Source organism: Schistocerca gregaria, chromosome 1 (assembly GCF_023897955.1).
Source record: "Schistocerca gregaria isolate iqSchGreg1 chromosome 1, iqSchGreg1.2, whole genome shotgun sequence".
Classification (NCBI taxonomy): domain Eukaryota; kingdom Metazoa; phylum Arthropoda; class Insecta; order Orthoptera; family Acrididae; genus Schistocerca; species Schistocerca gregaria.
Window position 1 is genome coordinate 72,102,154 of NC_064920.1, and position 21,376 is coordinate 72,123,529.

The 21,376-nt window shown below is 38.7% G+C and overlaps 1 protein-coding gene across 9 annotated transcripts in view; it reads left to right on the forward strand.

Moving 5' to 3' along the window:
- Positions 1-17,878, forward strand: part of LOC126332104 (cytochrome c oxidase assembly protein COX15 homolog) — a 95,277-nt gene extending 77,399 nt beyond the window's left edge. For all 9 annotated transcript variants that reach the window (XM_049996567.1, XM_049996548.1, XM_049996624.1 and 6 more), the window contains 2 exons: positions 16,859-16,972; positions 17,710-17,878. In XM_049996567.1, coding sequence (XP_049852524.1) covers positions 16,859-16,972; positions 17,710-17,850 — 255 coding nt within the window. In that variant the 3' untranslated portion in view covers positions 17,851-17,878. The remainder of the gene's footprint in view (positions 1-16,858; positions 16,973-17,709) is intronic.
- Positions 17,879-21,376: the final 3,498 nt, after the last annotated feature.

Below are 21,376 nucleotides of genomic sequence, written 5' to 3' on the forward strand. Positions count from 1 at the left end.
TTCAGATCTTCTTGTGTGCATGCTAATAGTGCAATGTCGTCTGCATAGGCCAGATATGTAATGTGTTCATTACCAATTTGAATGCCCTTGATGTTTTCTTTGTTGAAATCCCGCATTACCTTCTCAAGTGCCAGGTTGGAGAGGACAGGTGATAGCCCATCTCCTTGGCGTAATCCTGTTACAACTTGGAAGCTTTCTGTCATTTGATTGCCTATTTTAACCTTAAGTTTTGTGTCATTTAGGCATACCTCTACCAGTTTGACCAACTTCTTTGGTATACGAAACTCTGTCATAGTTCTAATCAGGCTAGGTCTATGTATACTGTCGTAAGCCTCCTTGAAGTCTACAGACAGGAGATGTATCTCTCGTCCGTATTCGTACATTTTTTCACAGACCTGTTTTAGGACAAAAATCTGGTCCGTGGTTGATCGCCCTGCCTGGAAACCTCCTTGGTATTCTCCAATTATGTCTGTTGCTAGAGGTTTTATTCGTTCTAATAGGCAGTTGGAGAAGATCTTATAACAGGTGTTGAGTAGTGCTATGCCCCTGTAGTTGTCACATACGTATTTGTCTTTCTTTTTATATATGGGGCATATCACAGCTACCTTCCATTCCTCTGGTATTTCATGTTTTACCCAAATTTGCTCGATTAGCTTGTGGATTTTGAAACAGAGGATTTCGTCTCCAGCCTTGAGAAGTTCAGCAGGAATACCGTCCTCACCTGGACTTTTACCAATCTTAAGGTTTTTAATCTGGTTCCTTATCTCTTAAATGGTGGGTGGAGGATATTCTGGGTCTACTGTTACTGGTTCATCAAACTCAAGTAGTTCGGTTGGTTCATCAGAGTTTAGTAATTCTCTGAAGTATTCCATCCATCTTCTTCCAATTTTTTGATCTTCTGTTAACATTCTTCCATTGGCATCTTTTATGAATCTGTGTTGATGGTATGTCCCTCCTTTAAAACTTTTCACTTTTCTATAAAGTTCTTTTTACCTATTTCCATGAAAGTCTTGTTCAGCTTCCTCCATGATACTTTTTACATATTTTCTCTTTGCTTTCCTCAATGTGGCTTGGGTCTGCCGTCGTGTTTCTTCAAACTTCGATTTTTCTTCTTCTTGCATATTGCTTTGTAGCCACAGTAGTTTGGCCCATTGTCTCTCCCTGATAGCTCCCTCACACTCCTCATTGAACCACACTCTTTTTCCCCTAGTTCGCTTTGGGATTACTTTTTGGGCTGTTTCTTTAATGGTCTCTGCAATCGCCTTCCAGTTCTGATCTACCACAGCATCTCCTTCCTCTTCATTCAAAGCCTCAAAACGGTTTGTTAGTGCTATCTTGAAAGTTCTTCTTTTATTATCTTCAGTCAGACTCTCATGGTAATATCGAGTGACTCTTTGCATTCTTTTGTGCTTCCTGGTTCTCCATATTGTTTTCATCCTTCCCCTGACAAGGAAGTGGTCTGATCCAAATTCCGCACATCTTGCCGTTCTAACATTTTGTATCTACTTCTTTATTCTCTTCTCTACAATTAGGTGGTCAATTTGGTTCACTGTTTTCCCATCTGGAGACACCCAGGTTCCATTATATATTCTCTTATCACTGCTCACATCATGTAAACTGTGCTTGCCAATGGTCCCCATGAAGGCTGCTTCTTTCCCTATTTTCGCATTAAAATCTCCAAGGATAATTTTGTAATGTTCACTTGGTACATTGTCTAAAACCGTTTCTAATTCCTCGTAGAAAATATCTTTTTTGATGTCATCGCTTTCTTCGGTTGGGGCATGACAATTTATATATGTGACTTTGTGTTTTCCCGTGTCTATGGTTAGGAGTGAGATTCTGGGGTTGATTGATTTAAAATCGATGAGAGTGGTACAGAGTGATTTCTTCACTGCAAAACCAGTTCGTAGTGAGTGGTTTGTTTCTGAGGCTCCATGGAATATGACATAGTTTTCCATTTCTGTAGCTCCAGTTTCTGTCCACCTTGTTTCTTGCAGGGCCAATAGATCAATTTGATGCTCTACCAAAGGATATTACTGTATCTCCGTACTGCAGAATAATACTTCAACAATAAAACATAGATGAGAGGAAAAAACTAAAATAAATTGTGAAGGAAATGTGCCATATACAATGACACACAGTGCTCATGCACGCATCTGCCAACAGCAAAATGTGTCAAAGGCTTTAGGAAGACTATCCAATGCTTCAAAACAACAAATTGTCTCCAATGAGTGTGACATCACAACTGTTTACATTAGATTCATTTTAGCAGTTCCGAGCGGGCTCTTGCACATGCGCAGTTGAGTCACGTTTGTGTAGTAGATTCTCCCGCTTCTGGCTACAGGAATGTGGGTGTTGGCTGCACAAGCAGTTGCAGCAAGCAACTAGATGCTACCGGGAAATTGTGACACCAAATTCATATTCTTGAGGAAAAAAAAACTTGTTTCACAAAGTGCCTAGCATCCAGCGCAAGTTAGGCTATCGATTATTCATATGATTTTGAAACATATCCCTGGAGGTTTTTGAACACATTTTAAGTTGATTTCTAAATCATGAATCATAAGTTGATTTTTGAATACGTGCATGGGGTACGTGATGTCTCTGACAGGAGAATCTTTGTCGTATCTAGAAATAAACTTTCCGCAGACAAAAGGGGACAGGGCTATACGAGCTGGGAAGAGTAAAGCCGAACGGATGAACGCCAATAGCTGTCTGATTATGTGGTTGATTGGGTTTGCAAATGTTCAGAGTTGTTCTAATTACTAGTGAAATCCATAGATTCAGACTACCAGAGTGGAAATAAACGACTAACAGGAATAACAGGTGAAAAAGATTATGTATTATCTTCTTGTAGTATCCAAGGAAATGAAATTTTGACAGAAAATTTTTGCCCAAATTGCTACACTAGTAAGGACCAGTTGTACAGTCCCCAGCTAGCAGTCGCTTAAATTCTATTCTGGAAGTAACGCGGAAAACGTGTTGTACGAATATGTAAGAACACCTAACAGGAGAGTAATTGCGGGGTAACTCAACCTGCGATTCTGGCAGGGTTTGTGAAGTTAATCAGCGAGCAAATTTTGACAATGGCAGGAATAGCTACAGAATTCTTGATGACGAGATTGTTTGTTAGAACCAGGAATGGGGAAGAAAAGGGGACATCACAGAAGTTATGGAAGAATAAGATGATTCCAAATTTATATAAAAATTTCATAATATTACTTTTCGATCTCGTGATTGAGAAATTGGTGCTTATGAATAAAATGTGAAACTATTTCCTAACATAAAGCTTTTTGCTTGTAGTAAGCCTTATAGGCATTTTACGTTGGTACTTCGTGAATTATATTCTATCGTGTTATAAAAATGATCATTTGTGCCAAAACAGCCTCATTTATTCGGTGTGTGCTACAAAACTGCTGCAATATTAGAAAGGCCTATTTTGTTTTATCTAGCAGACAGTGACAAAATAGACTTAATCAGATCGAGAAACCACACCAGTCTTGGGTATTATTTGTATTAACAGCTTTTTCAATATTAGATAACAACATTTCGATTTCTCATGTAGCAAAAGTTTGATGAACTTTGATGAGGTATAGATTCTTTTGCAGAAAGGAAAGCATGTCATGTAAAGCTGTAGCAAGATTAGAGAGCAAAAAATGCTAGGAGCTAAGGATTACCTGTCTCTTGTCTTTATTGGTTTTATGTATCCTGTACTTAATTTTATGCCACACAAAACAGCACATTATTATCTAAAAGACAATAAAGAGTGTAAATTTTCTGAAGAGTTCCTGTTTTCCTGATTACAAATAATCCCATTCGCTATTAATTGCGATATTTTTTTTAAAAGAGGGACAGGCTGTCAAACGGACCGACTGGAAGCAGGAGAGGCACCTCAGGACATTTCAATTTCCACTGTCCTGTGTAGGTTTGATGACATCCGTTACAAAATACACATGTTTCAGTTCCACAGAGCAAAAAACAGTGATATGCTATAGAAAAATGCTTTATGAAGAGGTGTGGCACTGCACTTTGGCACACTCAAGACAAATAACATGTCTTACATTTCCTCGAACACATATGTTTTATGTTTCAGACTTTTCAGAAAGATGTGCACTACAAGATGAACATGTTTTTTTGAAAATTTGTTTTTTTTTTTAAGTATTGATCACTTTCGCAAATATCGTAGATCCGGGCCCGACGCGCAGAACAGTCTCCACGTGACCCGTGTTTACATTTAGTGATTTTGTTGTTTCCCCTTCATTTACTCTCATGTCAAATGAAAACAAAATGGATACCTGTGGCCGGGAGCTATCAAGTGAATTAAAATACATTCACATAATTACAGAAGGCTAAAAGATGTTATTAGTTTCAGATTATATTTTATTTCCACTTTTCTGACAGTCAAGCATTAATCGCCTTGAAGAACAATGAAGTTATTTTTGTCTGTTTGCTAAAGAAATTTGACTTTTATTTACCTTTTCCATACAGGCAGTCAATGTATCTGAAACGAAATGTTTAATTCCACAGTACTGGCTAGTTTCAACTGTTCACTGCATTTCAAGTGCATGTTTTCATCTTCTAGCACGTATGGCATTATGTCATAATAAAGAACCGAACATGATATAATACAGTGCTGCTGCTCCAAGAAAATTTACATCCTGAAAACCACACTGAAAAGCTTAATATCAGATCATGGTCTACTTCATTGGGAATCTGGACATACGAACGTGCACTTTAAATGTGCACATTTTAGTATGGTTCACGAAATTCCCGAGCTGTTGGAGTATCCTATGAAGACTGATCTTTTAATGTTTTACATGTACGTACATACGGGCTTCGTAAGTTATGGTAGCAGCACAAGCACGGTGTCGTCTGTTATCTGCACTCTCAGGCAGCTGCTGAAATGAACCTGTTTCTAACAGGTCGCGGGAAAATACTGCAAATGGTGGTTTGAAAAGTGTTACTTTCAAAGTAAATATCCTTTTAAGTAAGTTTAACTATGTGCGAGGATGTACCATGAATTTCTTAAATCGCAGAGCCTTTGACTCTCATTTAAAAATCAACTCTTTCATGACGAGCCATTTAGAAGAATTTCGAACCCTGAAGATCAGACATATTGCCAATATTAAAAAATTTACTTTCACATTTGTGTGATTTATCTTATAGTATAACACACACAAAAAAGATCAGCATTATATGCGAAAGCTCAGCTACTCTTGCAGCTTATTAACCTTAGAGACCAATATTATATGTGAAAGCTTTGCTTTTCTTGTAGCAACACTTTGTATGTTAATTTAAACTATTAACTTTCCCTGTTTGTGTGTTCATGGTACTTAACAGTGATGTTGCTGTTGGCTGACTACATCACGTGTCCTATGCTCTGAATATCCGTTGTCATCGGCTGGCGAGACCACGTGACATGAGCTATGACTGGCTTACAAAAGTGCTTTGCAATCTCGATTTCAATGATTCGGAAAGTAACATGCGGTGTTTGTTGGAATTCCAATGTATACTTTCGTAATATGAAAATATGCAGCGTACATATTTCTACACATCAAAGATATTTCCAAAACGTGTCTTTTTCCCTAAGTTTCGTTTTCTAAAGTGCCAGGAAATTCTACACCCGTGTATAAAACCATAATCATTCAAAGGATTGATAAGGTTTGCAGTTCTGAGGGAAAATAACTGTTACTTAACATGGAAAAAGCTTGTTTTCATCTGGGAGAAAGTGTATTTTTAACCGGGAAAAATCCGGTAATTTATTTTACTTGTCCACGTAAACACCGTGTATCAGATTTCCCAAAAGCTCATGTTTCGCCCGGCACATTTCTGACCTCCTAGCAATGTGCCCTTCCAGGCTTACTCTCCATACTTTCATTTTCTGCACAACATTCAGTTACCTGTAGAACCAGGTGCCAAGGTATTTAAAATTTTCCATTCTGTTTATATTCCATATTGCAACTGGTAATGGGGCATTATTAGGGGTTATCTAGACACTTCTATCATTTCACTCTGAAGACAAATCCTGATAACTTTATGTGCCAGTTAGCAAATATAATTAATAGGCTGCAATAACATTTTATACACTGATGCAAGATGCTACTTACTACATGCCTAAACTAGAAAGTCGTTGACTCTAGAGTAAGGCTCCAGTGTAACAACATTAGCGGACACTTGTTTCTCTATAGTTACTTTTAAATAATAATGCTACAATTTTATAACATTGGTTTTAATTATCTTTTTCCATATAAAATACTTACTTTTCAACTAAGCAATGGAAACTCCTTGTCAGATTATCAACAATATGGAAACGATTAACATAAAGATGACAAGTTACATCATCCTGGGCAGTTATATATTCTAAGGCTCTCTGAAGCTACCAACACCAATCTGTGTAGGCTTAAACCACTCCTCTGATTCTTGTTGCTTCCTCTTCAGTGTTCCCTGTTTGTTATATGGTGTATGGTTTTCCAGTTTTTGTATGTTCAACATATAATAATTTTGGATGTGCAGTGTGTGTGTGTATGATTCTAGTTGGTTCAACACAATACTGCTACAATTTGTACTTCTCTTTATTCATTCATAAAGATTGTACGTGAAACGTAACTAAATTGTGAGCACAGTATGTAATAGACTTTACTGATTTGTCATGAGCTTTCTTCTCATCATTGACCATGCTGTGTAATCATTACTACAACCATATTATTGTGTTGTCAGCACACGTTTGTTATGAGCCAGAAAATTGTTGTATACTTAACAAACACTGTCTTGTTTCTGCTCTAATAAGACAGTGTACTGGTACTGTCATGGTACAAGTTGTTCATGATCTGGTCAGATGCTTCTAACTTTTCAATCCTTACTTTGTTGTTAATTCTGCAGTAAGTTATCAAAGGTTTGAAGGTGGATGACTTGGCAATTTATTGTCTTCTTACATAAACCGTGTTTATACTCATGAATGGAATCGTGGACCATTATCAGCAAGGACACAGTCAAGCTGTATAAAGTGTGGGAAAAATCATAGCATAGCTTATTAATCATGATCTTGTGTTTGCTTTACTGAGTGGGCATAAATGGAGAAATGTTCATAGTGTTTCTCTTCTGATCATAATATGTGTGAAGTTACCCTTTGCTCTTAGTAACAGTACATAAAAATCTGTTGACATTATTTCATTTAATTTCTGTGGAATAATATTGTGCATTAATTTTTTGTGGTGTGCTGTAGAAACTTTTATTTTTGTGGCTGTCATAACAAGCTCTAAGGACCTTCCTCTCCCCTCTCGCCATACGTTAAAATGTATGACCCTTATAGTCTGCAGTCCAAAATGTACATAGTTCATGTGGGTGTTAGCTATATAGCTTGAGATGCATACTGATTTCGTAGGGATTATAACTTACTTAGATCTGATTCTATGCCATCAGGTGCAACAGTGTTTCTAAGACATTATTAGATCTGCTTTTTAAGAAAATCCTAATTTTTGAAAACTTATTGTCATGCTTCATGTTCTGATAGTTTCCAGTACTACTACTTCTGTTTTAAGATTTTACTTCTAGTTAAAAGTAGTTACAATACTGTTGTGCATGTACAGAGTCACTTTTGAATAATTCTTGTCTTAATATTTCTTAAACTACCCACATGAATGCAGAGAGAGAGATGTTTAATACAAACAGCGTTACTTGGAACTGATAACATCTCCCTTTTTGTATCAGTTGAACAGTTTCCTGATGATGATGATGATGATGATGATGATGATGATGATGTTTGGTTTGTGGGGTGCTCAACTGCACGGCTATCAGTGCCTGTACAAATTCCCAATCTTTACACAGTCCAATCTTGTCACTGTTATGAATGATGGTGAAATGATGAGGACAACATGAACACCTAGTCTCAGGGCAGAGAAAATTTCCAACGCATCCAGGAATTGAACCCAGGACCCCATGATCGAGAGGCAGCAACACTAGCCACTAGACCACGAGCTTGCAGGCAAGAGTTTCCTGTCTTTCTTTCTATGGTAATCTAATTAATCACTCACATCAGTTACTATTCAGACATCACCATCTTTCTTGCTCACTATGTGTGAAGGGCTGTTATGACAGCTGTCAATTCTTTCAGTGATGCCCTCAGATAACATTATTTTAGTTTCAGCATCAGCTGCACTTCTACGTCCCAACAGCATTGAATATAGTTTGCTGTGTAAAAGTTCTTTTGTCAGGAAGCTACATTTAGAATCCTCCATGCATGCTGGTTTTGAGAAACATGTTATACGTTGTTAAATCCCGTTACGTTTTCTGTTTGTAGTCTTCTGTAAGGCTGCTCAGTTTGTTGACCTCTCATATTGTTAAAATTACTTTCTTCACAGTTTGACTTGTTGCTATGTCAGCATCTTGATCCATATCTTCTGAACTCACATTCACTGAATGTGTACATCTCACAGTTATGTCATCTGTGGTGCTTCCTTTGTTGTTGACCTCTGTCATTTTGAGAGGAAAGTCCACCCCCCGTAGCTGAGTGGTCAGCACGATGGACTGTCAACCCTAAGGGCCCGGGTTCAATTCCCGGGTGGGTCGGAGATTTTCTCCACCACAGGGACTGGGTGTTGTATAGTCCTAATCATCATCATTTCATCCCCTTTGACGCGCAAGTCGCCGAAGTGGCGCCAAATTGAAAACTTGCACCAGGCTAGCGGTCTACCCAATGGGAGGCCCTCGTCACACGCCATTATCATTATTGGGAGAAACATTCATACTTTTTATCTTTAACACACACACACACACACACACACACAGAGAGAGAGAGAGAGAGAGAGAGAGAGAGAGAGAGAGAGAGAGAGAGAGAGAGAGAGAGTTGGGGGGGGGGGGGGGGTAATCACATTAGTTAGAATTCACTTCAGATAATGTTTTGTCTTTGAAAAATATTGGCCACTGACTCTCATGCAGTATGTTTTGGTGAATATTCTGTTCACAGTAGAGAGGCCACTAACTGCAATGTAAATTTACCATAGTTACATGATAGCTAATAAATAGGTTTCAGAGAATTGGTAAAGGATGATAGAATGAAGCAGAATGAGAAGAAAACAAGTGATAAAAGGATTAGAAATAGGCAAGAAATCAAAGCCATTGTTTCTTTCACTTCAACTTTACTTCTCCTTTTTTGCGTTATTGTCAAGTTTTACTTCATACTGTTTGCATTAGTTGCATGAAATTTTTGTTTCTATGCATGTATTGTGTGTTTCTCTGCATCTCTTCTTGCACTTAGGCATCAAATTTTAAACAGTCATTATTTTTAAGTTTGAACCTCGACTAACACATTACATTTATTATACACTTTCCTTCCCCCATGCCTGCACCTGTCTCCCACCATTCCCTCTACCCTTTTAAAAGTTAGGTTAATGAGAACCATTCAATTAGAATGTATGACTCCATGTGTATTTGAAATTTTTTATTCCTTCAGTGAATTGTAACTAACATGGAGTTTGAAACAAGGAAGGAGATGTATCATGAACTGATGTGTCGGAATATTGTGTACTTACTACTCCTACTCACCTGGCTCCACAAACTGCAGCCAGTTTTTGGCCTTGTGAAGTAGCTTTCTACACAGTGTCATGTCCTCAGCATTATCTTCCCTTCCTCCAAGCATCTGAAGATACTTGGCCACCTGGTCTCTCCATCTTATTTTTGGTCTTGCTAAAATGAATGTCTTCGTCCCTTTGGATTTCATCTGTAAGAGTTCTCTCAGTATTGATCTCTCCTCCCCTGTCCTCTATAGACATAGCCAATCCATCTAAGTATCCTTGTCTTGGCTCCCTTATGAACATATGGTTCAATGTACCGGTATATCTCATTGTTCTTTCTTCTTCACCATTCTTATCCCTCACAGATTGGTCCAAATATCTTTCGCAAGATCTTTCTTTCAGTATGTTTATCCAGTCTCCATATTTCTGTCCTATATACAGTGAAACCCCTAGTTTATGTGTAAGTGCAGTTTAGGCTTAAAAAAAGCAAAATTGTGGAAAATGCGTAATTGAAGAAAATGCCAAAGCCCCCCAAGGTATGTGCAAAAATACATATAATTGGCATACATGATTAAACATCACAGTCTTCTCCAACACTTTGTATAAAATCTGTCAAGTGAAGGAAATTAAATGTACAGTGCAATGTTTATACAATAATTTGTGGTAATGAATCTCATCTGATTTGCAACAGCAAGTAAGAATTCATCAAAAAATTGAAATTGGTATCTGAGTACAAAGTAATAGAGCTGTTTTCCGACTTGCTACGACTACAAATTATACATTCAAAACACGTGTTCTTGAGAGATCATCCTTTGTGCTCACCCACAAAAAAAGCAAAAATTGATAAACATGTTGACTTAAACCAAAAACATCACAACTGCTAAGTGGTTAAACTGGAAGCATTTACTTAGTTACATACTTTGTCACCATTGCTGTTATTGTTTAATGCGTTTCTTGTGAGCCACACTTCATATGTTCACCACCACTAAAGTGTTATTTTAGGCTTGATGAGAGAAACAGATGTGGAAAAAAGAGTTTACTTCCCCAGTTCATGTTAGAAGCTTATTAGAAGTTTGGTCAGCGAATTTCTGTACACTGTGCAAAATGTAAATTTGAAAGGAAACTCAGGTGCTACATTTTCGCTTCAGGCTCTCTATCACTGTGGCCAGTCTGCACAATCTACAGTGTGGGTGTGTGTGGTGCAAAGTATATACATGAGTAGTGTATATAGTTGTTGCAACTACATCATGTCAGATTTGAACACGAAAGTCTTTAAAATGTGCTGTCGCAAAACCCATGTTCTACTTCCATGTGACAGCTCTGTCATACCACATCATCTGCATGAAAAGTATATTTTCAGCACTTCACATTCACCCCTACCTGCACTCCCGTCACTGAAGGGCCACTCCCTTTCTCCACACATCCAGTAAAAGAGCTCATTTTCCATGTGTTAGTGTGGTGTGGTGGCCGCATTGGCTATTGGGTGACTTAACAAGTTTCACTAGGCAGAAATGGGTGAGGTTTCCTTGGTTATGACCAAACATATTCTTCAAGACTCGGTGCTAGAATTTAAAAAGTTTGTGACTGATGTTGTTGCTGAATACAGAACATCAGAAATACATGCAAAAAGATGAGACAGGTGGTGACTGTGCCCCTTTGTCACATATTGGTTCAGTCCAGAACACTTCATGTCGACTGTCTTGTTTTTTGATTACTGCTGCAACCTAGCAGTAGTTGTATCATAATTGTGCGGTGAAGCTAAATGTTTCAAGTTGTGTCGTCGTGTGACTCCTATATCAACATCTATACACATACTTCACAAGCCACTATACAGTGTGTGGTGGAGGTTAACCTTTATCACTACTAGTCATTTCATTTCCTGTTCCACTTGCATATAGAGTGAGGAAAAAATGACTGTCTTTGTGCCTCCTCATGAGCCCTAATTTCTCTTGCGGAATGTACGTTGACAGCTGTAGAATTGTTCTGCGGTCAGCTACAAATGCTAGTTCTCTAAATGTTTCTGATTGTGTTCAGCTATAAGAATGTCATCTTCCCTCCGGTGATTCTCCTTTGAGCCCCCAAAGCATCTCTATAATACTTCCATGTTGTTCAGACCTACTGGTAACAAATTGAGAACCCCACCTCTGAATTATCTTGATGTCTTCCTTTGATCCAACCTGGCCTGGATCATAAACGCTTGAACAGTACCCAATAATGGGTCGCACTATGTGCGCTCTCCTTTACAAGTGAACCACAGTTTCCTAAAATCCTCCCAATAAACTGAAGGCAGCTATTCTCTTTCCTTTCTGCAATCCTCTCATGCTCATTCTATTTCATATTGATTTGCAGTGTTCCATTTTTATTTGACTTGACTGTGTCAAGCAGCACATTACTGATGCTGTACTTGAACATTATGAGCTTGTTTTTCCCTCTCATATGTAGTAATACATTTTTATACATTAACAGCTAGCTGCCAGTCAGCACACCAATTAGAACTTTTGTCTAAGTCATCTTGTGTCCTCCTACAGTCGCTCAACGACAACACCTTCCAGTACCACAGCATCATCAGCAAACAGCCCCAGACTTCTGCGTACGCTGTTCGCCAGATCATTTATGCATATATAAAATGACAGCAGTCGTATCACACTTCTTTCCACATTTCTTTTTTCATTTATCTCTTATCCAAGTTCCTTTGCTTTTTGAAATGGCTTTCTTGCCAGTATTTCCAGGTCATCTAGATTTTCACTGACTTGTGGTACACCATATGCAAGGGACTGTACATTCGTTTGTATTCCCATCCTAATTCCGTCTTCTGTTTTGCTTGCTGAATCATATGCTTCCTGATTCTAATACTGAGCAATACAATGGTGACATTTCATGTCCTTACCTTACTCTTGTTTTTATGTCTAAACCCTGAAATTTGTCAAAAACCCTGGGATATTCTCCAGAGTTTCAGGGAGAGTGTAAGGGAACAAATGGCAGGAATGGGGGAAAGAAAAACAACAGAAGAAGAATGGGTAGCTTTGAGGGATGAAGTAGTGAAGGCAGCAGAGGATCAAGTAGGTAAAAAGACGGGGGCTAGTAGAAATCCTTGGGTAACAAAAGAAATATTGAATTTAATTGATGAAAGGAGAAAATATAAAAATGCAGTAAATGAAGCAGGCAAAAAGGAATACAAATGTCTCAAAATGAGATCGACAGGAAATGCAAAATGGCTAAGCAGGGATGGCTAGAGGTTAAATGTAAGGATGTAGAAGCTTATCTCAATAGGGGTAAGATAGATACTGCCTACAGGAAATTTAAAGAGACCTTTGGAGAAAAGAGAACCACTTGTATGGATATCAAGAGCTCAGATGGAAACCCAGTTCTAAGCAAAGAAGAGAAAGCAGAAAGGTGGAAGGAGTATATAGAGGATATATACAAGGGCGATGAACTTGAGGACAATATTATGGAAATGGAAGAGGATTTAGATGAAGATGAAATGGGAGGTATGATACTGCGTGAAGAGTTTGACAGGGAACTGAAAGACCTGAGGCGAAACAAGGCCCCGGGAGTAGACAACATTCCATTGGAACTACTGAACTCTACCATCTAGTGAGCAAGATGTATGAGACAGGCGAAATTCCCTCAGACTTCAAGAAGAATATAATAATTCCAATCCCAAAGAAAGTAGGTGTAGACAGATGTGAAAATTACTGAACTATCAGTTTAATAAGTCACGACTGCAAAATAGTAATGCGAATTCTTTACAGACGAATGGAAAAACTAGTAGAAGCCGAACTCAGGGAAGATCAGTTTGGATTCCGTAGAAATATTGGAACACATGAGGCAATACTGACCCTACGGCTTATATTAGAAGCTAGATTAAGGAAAGGCAAACCTATGTTTCTAGCATTTGTAGACTTAGAGAAAGCTTTTGACAATGTTGACTGGAATACTCTCTTTCAAATTCTAAAGGTGGCAGGGGTAAAATACAGGGAGCGAAAGGCTATTTACAATTTGTATAGAAACCAAATGGCAGTTATAAGAGTTGGGGGGCATGAAAGGGAAGCAGTGGTTGGGAAGGGAGTGAGACAGGATTGTAGCCTCTCCCTGATGTTATTCAATCTGTATATTGAGCAAGCAGTGAAGGAAACAAAAGAAAAATTCGGGGTAGGTATTAAAATCCATGGAGAAGAAATAAAAACTTTGAGGTTCGCTGATGACATTGTAATTCTGTCAGAGACAGCAAAGGACTTGGAAAAGCAGTTGAACGGAATGTTTAGTGTCTTGAAAAGAGGATATAATATGAACATCAACAAAAGCAAAACGAGGATAATGGAATGTAGTTGAATTAAATCGGGTGATGCTGAGGGTATTAGATTAGGAAATGAGACACTTAAAGTAGTAAAGGAGTTTTGCTATTTGGGAAGCAAAATAACTGATGATGGTCGAAGTAGAGAGGATATAAAATGTAGACTGGCAGTGGGAAGAAAAGCTTTTCTGAAGAAGAGAAATTTGTTAACATCGAGTATAAATTTAAGTGTCAGGAAGACGTTTCTGAAAGTATTTTGTATGGAGTGTCGCCATGTATGGAAGTGAAACGTGGACGATAAATAGTTTGGACAAGAAGAGAATAGAAGCTTTTGAAATGTGGTGCTACAGAAGAATGCTGAAGATTAGATGGGTAGATCACATAACTAATGAGAAGGTGTTGAATAGGATTGGGGAGAGAAGTTAGTGGCACAACTTGACTAGAAGAAGGGATCGGTTGGTAGGACATGTTCTGAGGCATCAAGGGATCACAAGTTTAGTATTGGAGGGCAGCGTGGAGGGAAAAAATCGTAGAGGGAGACGAAGAGATGATTACACCAAGCAGATTCAGAAGTAGGTACTTGGATGTGAAGACGCTTGCACAGGATAGAGTAGCCTGGAGAGCTGCGTCAAACCAGTCTCAGGACTGAGGATCACAACAACAACAACATTCTCCATTCATTTTCACTTTTTCTTTCAACCGTTCCATGGTAACTTTTGCAAGGTTTGTAATTGTCTTTAGTATTCCAAACTTAGGCATTTTCTCTCTCAATGTTTCTCTGTATATGCTCTCACAGGCTTTCTTAAAATCATCGAACAGTATTGTTGTTGTTTAATTGTATTTGCAATATTTTGATATGGCTTCTTTCAGTAAAAATATCTGATCTGATCTGTGGTGGATTGATCCTTCATATAACCTCCATGTTTCTCATCTGGTACTTCTTTTAAATATGTTTTCAATTTTTTCCGAAGTGTCTCGGCGAACACTTTTTTCTTCTTTTCTGCACCTGCTTCTTCACATTTGTTTTGTTATTTCTCACGCGCTTTCAATGTAGAGTTTGTATTCTGTTCTTATAAACTCAGATCTGTTTTGAAACTTAATGAGAAACTCTTGTGTCTTGTCATTATCTTTCAATTTATTTGTGTCCTTATACTATTATTTTATGCTCTTTCATTCCTTCAGCTTTTCAATGGCTATTCGTTGCTGTATCTGTCATGACTAAATAGTGGTCTGTGCCTGGCGGGATTCCCAGTATGAGTTTCACGTTCATTATACAGCTTTTATATCATTAGTCTGCCAGGAGGTGTTGTCCATTTGGTTTCTTGTTCTGCCATCGGGAAGCAGCCAAGTTGTCTTTAACATCCTTCTGAGGAAAATATGTACAGATAACTCTTCCGTTGGGTACACTTGCATAGTTAAGTAGCCTCATTTCTTTATCATGCTTTCAGCATGTAGGCTTTTAATTGCTACTATTCCCTTACATAAGGTCTTTGGCATCTCTAGTCACGAGCTTTGCATCATGTCCTGGTATTTTACTTAAGTACCTCTTTAAATATTGCATAGAAACTGTCTTTCTTTTCATCTTCAATTGGTTAGAAATCAATTACTGCAGCTGCTATTCTTTTATTGGCCACGAAACATACTACCTTTTGGAAATTTCCATCTTCCAATATACTGTAGTATAGAATGTTTTAGTCCGTTTCCAGTTTTCCTGTTTATGGGCATCTTGTGTCTTGCACTGCAACTAGGCCCATTTCATATCTGTCTAGTTCTTCTGACAGAATATTTAGAGGTCCAGGTGCTGCCAAAGTCCTGACATTCCATGTTCCAAATTGTAAGTCCTTGTTGGTAAGCAGCTTTCAATAACTAACTAACTATTTATGGGATGGCTTGCTTCCTTTAGCTTTTCTATAGCTATTCATTGCTGTACCTGCCATGAGTAAATTGTGGTCTGTGCCTGGCTGGGCTCATGTTATCATTCATTACACGGCTATTACAGGCTATGTGGTTTATTTATTTTCTTGTTCTGCCATAGGGAATTGCCCAAGTTGCCTTTAACATGCTTCTGAGCAAAATATGTGCAGATAATGCTTATATTGGCTACACTTGCATAGATAAGTAGTCTCATTTTTGTCGTGTGCTTTCAGCATCAGTCTAGTTATTTTTTCGTGGTGAGTATTTTATTACTTCACTAACCTCCAACACTGCTGGCAGCAGAGCTGGCAAACTTCCTGCCCCACCCGCCACCCCTGCCCCCAATTGCGAAGGTGATGCGCCTGATGAGGGTAACTGGCAAATTCCTCACATGGATTATTGTGTACTTCGTCATAACTAGTTTGTTCATGTATGTAACAGATTATTGGGTGCACAGTTTAGAGTGAAATTTGTGGCCTTGTATAATATAACTTGTGGCTTGCTGTGGAAGTTCCAGAAAATACCCTGTGGCTTAAACTTGAAACTATTGTTATAACTGTCTTTTATTGAACTAACCAAGCTGTCATCCTATGCCTCCCACAGATCAGGAAGTTTACTTGCTGCTATCAGAACTAAAGATGTACATAGTCTCAAAAATATGACAAAGTTCCCGACAATAGAGACATCAAAAATGGAGGAAAAAGAGGGGAGGGGAGAGAGAGAGAGAGAGAGAGAGAGAGAGAGAGAGAGTGTGCTAGCTAGCTCCACTGACAGTACCATTTTTAGTGTAGTTCATATAATAGTGTATTGTTTGTTTTAAGCATAGCTTATAAAGATTGAAAACCCTATGTCTTTAACACTAATTAATTTCTTTAAATGAGAATATACCTGGTGAAGTATGCCACAGATGCAAATAATATTAGTTGTACCGGTTAGACAAAAGTCAAGCCATAGAAACAAGTCACTATGGTGGGTTTAACAACACTACACAAGTAAAAATAGTGAGTTAAACTTCCAGAATACTTTGTTATGTTTATGATAGTTTAAGTGAAAAATAGTGTTTCAGATGTACTGGATAAATGTTTAATAATATTTCAGTAGTTTTTTTTCTTGTAACTCAAAGACACTGTATGTGTTATTGCAGGGAACATCTACACTGGGAATAATTACGGGAATGTGGCTACTGTCACGTAAGAGGGTTCTTCCACCCCGTGCTTACACAGCAGCAACTGCTGTGGCTGTCATGGCCTGGCTGCAGGTTAGTTTATTACTCCTTTGTGCTGACTTTTCCTTACTCCTGACACTTCAATATATAGGCCACCAGCAGTCATAAAATGTTAATCTTTACCATTTAATTAATATTTCTAATCGATTCTGGACTCTGCAGCTGCCGCGTGCTGCACAGTATCTTTTTTTAATGTATTTACTTTATGGCTAGTTTCAGCCAGGAATCATTTTCAAGGTGTACTTACATAAGCATGTTGTATGTAGAATGAGATTTTTCACTCTGCAGCGGAGTGTGCGCTGATATGAAACTTCCTGGCAGATTAAAACTGTGTGCCCGACCGAGACTCGAACTCGGGACCTTTGCCTTTCGCAGGCAAGTGCTCTACCAACTGAGCTACCGAAGCACGACTCACACCCGGTACCCACAGCTGGTACTGGCAGAAGTAAAGCTGTGGGTACCGGGTGTGAGTCGTGCTTCGGTAGCTCAGTTGGTAGAGCACTTGCCCGCGAAAGGCAAAGGTCCCAAGTTCGAGTCTCGGTCGGGCACACAGTTTTAATCTGCCAGGAAGTTTCATGTTGTATGTGTGTACATTAAAAGAAAATGTTAGATGATCAGAACTAGTTGTGATACATACACAACAAACATGATTTTGTGTAGTCAAAGTGGAACAGTAGTTTTTTATTATTAGCTCATAAATATGAAGAAATGTTTTTTTTTTGTTTTGTTTTTTTGCATTCAGTAAGTGGAGGTAAATCTTGATTTTTCAGGTTACACTTGGAATCACCACACTTCTCACATATGTTCCTGTCCCAGTTGCTGCAAGCCATCAGTCTGGCTCACTTGTTCTACTGTCATTACTTGTGTGGCTCACTCATGAATTGAAATATGTCAAGAAGTTACCAAAGTAATGGAAATATAAATGATTGTTACCAACCATTGTCGTATTTCATTCTGTGTCTGATGTAAGATATGAACTGTTATTTAGATTGCAGTAGTATAGTCCTAGACACATTTATAGGGACTACTGACTTATGGTGTGGAATCATGAGTAAACAACTTCTACTATATGCAAATACTGATCGCCATAAATGCAAAAATGTGTTATGTAAACAGGATTCTATTTTTGCACTTTTGGGCTTATTCATATATCATTATTTAAAACACACAAATGTAAATACTCATTCTAATTAAAGTCAGTTTTTTGTAAAGTGTTCTTAAGTATTTCAGCCTATAGTTGAGACAGAGTAAGTTGATCCCTGACAGTTGCAGTGGTCTGGGCGCAGCAGCTCACATGGCCACCTCGACCATTAACGTTAGGTGTAAAATAAAGGGTAGGGCTATAGATAGAGAGATGCTGAATGAAACATGTTTGGCTGTCGAGAGAGTGATGCATGATGCCTTCAATGACTGCCATAGTAGAATATTGTCAAATGACATTTCACAAAATCTAAAAAAATTCTGGTCATATGTAAAGGCTGTTAGTGACACGAAAGTTAGTGTCCAGTCCCTAGTGAATGAGACAGATGGAAAACCCAGGAGAATTGCCCCAATGTAATCCTCATACCACTGAAAAGATGAATTAAATAACTATCAGTGTCAGTGGTGTTGAGAAACAGCTGCAATCGCTAAAATTGAACAAAGCTCCTGGCCCATACGGAGTCTATGTCAGTTTCTTTACCAAATTTGTGGCTGAGTTAGCCCCTGTTCTCACTGTAATCTGTTGCAGATCTCTCGAACAAAAGACTGTGCCCATTTCTTGGAAAAAGGCACAGGTTGCACCTGTCTACAAGAAGAGTAGTAGAAGCGATCCACAAAACTACCGTCCAGTATGCTTGACATCAATTTGTTGTTGAATCTTAGAACATATTCCGAGTTCGAACATAAGCAGGTATCGTGGACAGAATGACCTCCTTAATGCCAACCAGCATGGATTTTGAAAACGTCAATCATGTGAAATGCAACTTGCACTTTTCTCACATGACGTACTGAAAGTTTTGGATCAAGGCAATCAGGTCAATGCAGTATTTCTTGGAGAGTCACCATCAGATGTAGAAGTAACTTCGAGTGTGCCCCAGGGAAGTATGTTGGGATCCTTGTTGTTCATGTTGTATATTAATGATCTTGCAGACAGTATTATATTAAAATTAGACTTTTTGCAGAGATTCTGTTATCAATAATGAAGTACTATCTGAGAGAAGGTGCATAAATATTCAGTCAGATCTTGATAAGATTTCTACATGGCACAGAGACTGGAAACTTGCTCTAAATGTTCAGAAACGTAAAATTTTGCACTTCACAAAACGAAAAAAACATAGCATTGTATGACTATAATATCAATGAGTCACTGCTGGAATTGGGAGCTCGTACAAATTCCTGGGTTTAACACATTGCAGGGATATGAAATGGGATGATCACATAGGTTCAGCCATGGATAATGCAGATAGTTGACTTTATTTTATTGGTAGAATACTGGGGAAGCGCAGTCAGTTTAGAAAGGGATTGCTTACAAATCACTCATGTGACCCAGCCTAGAATATTACTCAAGTGTGTGGGACCCATACCAGATAGGACTAACAGGGAATAATGCATACAGAGAAGGCAGTACGAATGGTCACAGGTTTGTTTAATCCATAAGGCAGTGTCACAGAGAAGCTGAAGGAACTGAAACGGCAGATTCTTAAAAACAGACGTAAACTATTCTGAGAAGGCCTACTAATAGAGTTTCAAGAATTGGCTTTAAATAATTATTCTAGGGATATACTACAACCTTCTACATTTCGTTCACACAGGGATCATGAGGACAAGATCAGAATAATTACTGCAAGCACATGAGCCTTCAGACAATTACTCTACCCACACTCCGTACATGAATGGAACAGGAAGAAACCCAAATAACAATTACAATGGGACATAGTGTCTGCCATGCACTTCACGGTGGTTTGCAGAGTGAATATGTAGATGAAACGTGATTCTGTAAATATCTCTATGAAGTTCCTCAGGTTTGTCACGGCTCTATAGACAGTTATTGTTTATGCCTGCAGCTATTTGTGCTTCTCAATTGAAAGCTGGCAACAGCACTGTAAGCTGTTGGAGAGCTTTTTATGCCATCTATGCCATAGCTATGGTTACGTGCTTCAGCACTGCATTTGCTTTACAATCAAGGGTTTAATGAAAAGTAATGCCTCCACCTTCGTTAATTGGGTTTGGATGGGAATATTTTAATAAATCAAATGCAGAAATAATACTTAGAATGTGTTCTTTAATTACCAATATTCACTTTTCCACATAATCACCAGCCAATTGGGTACAGTTATGCCAACGATGAACAAGTTTTCTGAAGCCGTCATGGAAGAAATCAACACTGTTTCTGCAGCCGCAATCTTGCAGTTCTCTCAACATCTTCACCAGAAGCATAATGATGTCCCTGCAGATCATCTTTCACTAACGGGAACAGATGTAAGTCAGACGTTCTAAATCTGGACTGTATGGTGGATGCCGTACAGTGGTGAGATTCAGTCTTTGAAGTTCTGCTGTGGTGGCACGTGGGGTGTGTGGTTTGGCATTGTTGTGCTGCAGAAAAACATTTCCCTTTTCCTATCAGACCCTTGTTAGCTGTCGTTTCAGAGTTCACAGTGTTGTGATGTAACACTCTGAATTTATTATTGTTCCACGATCAAGGAAATCAACGTGGATAACACCATCTGCATCCCAGAACACTGTGGCCATTATTTTTCCAGCTGACGGCTGCATCTTGAATTTCTTTTCGTGGGGCGAGTCTTTGTGTTTATATTCCACAGACTAACGTTTCGTCTCCGGGTTGTAATGGTGCGCCCACGTTTTGTCTCCTGTCACAGTTGAATGGAGAAAGGCATCGCCTTCATTCTCGTTAACATAAGAGGAGTTCCTGGCAAATTTCAAGCCTGTAGGCTTTCATTTCAGGAGTCAGCATCCGGGGTACCCATCGTGCACAGGTCTTCCGATAGCCAAGCAGAGCAATAATGTGATCCACACATTCTTGTGAAATGCTGATTGTGCTTGAAGTTTCTCTCTGAGTGATATAGGGATCATCCTCAATCAGACTGTCAATATTTTGCTTGTGAAACTCTGTGGTTGCTGTCACAGGACATCCAACTCTTTGTTTGTCACGTAGGTCAGATGTTCCCGCGTCAACATCTTTAAACATACTTGCCCAACGACGCACAGTACTCACATCAATACAATCATCATAAACTGCTTTCATTCTCTGATGAATCTCCTTTGAGGTGACACCTTCTGCTGTCAAGAATTCAATGACTGCACATTGCTTAAATCACATTGACCAACTGTCTGCGCAGGGTTCCATACTTTACCCTGTAACAACACAACCGTTCAATGCTAAGGCTTCCCACCAAATGGAGTCGTAGGGAAGAGGCTACGGAACAAGCCAGTACCTTA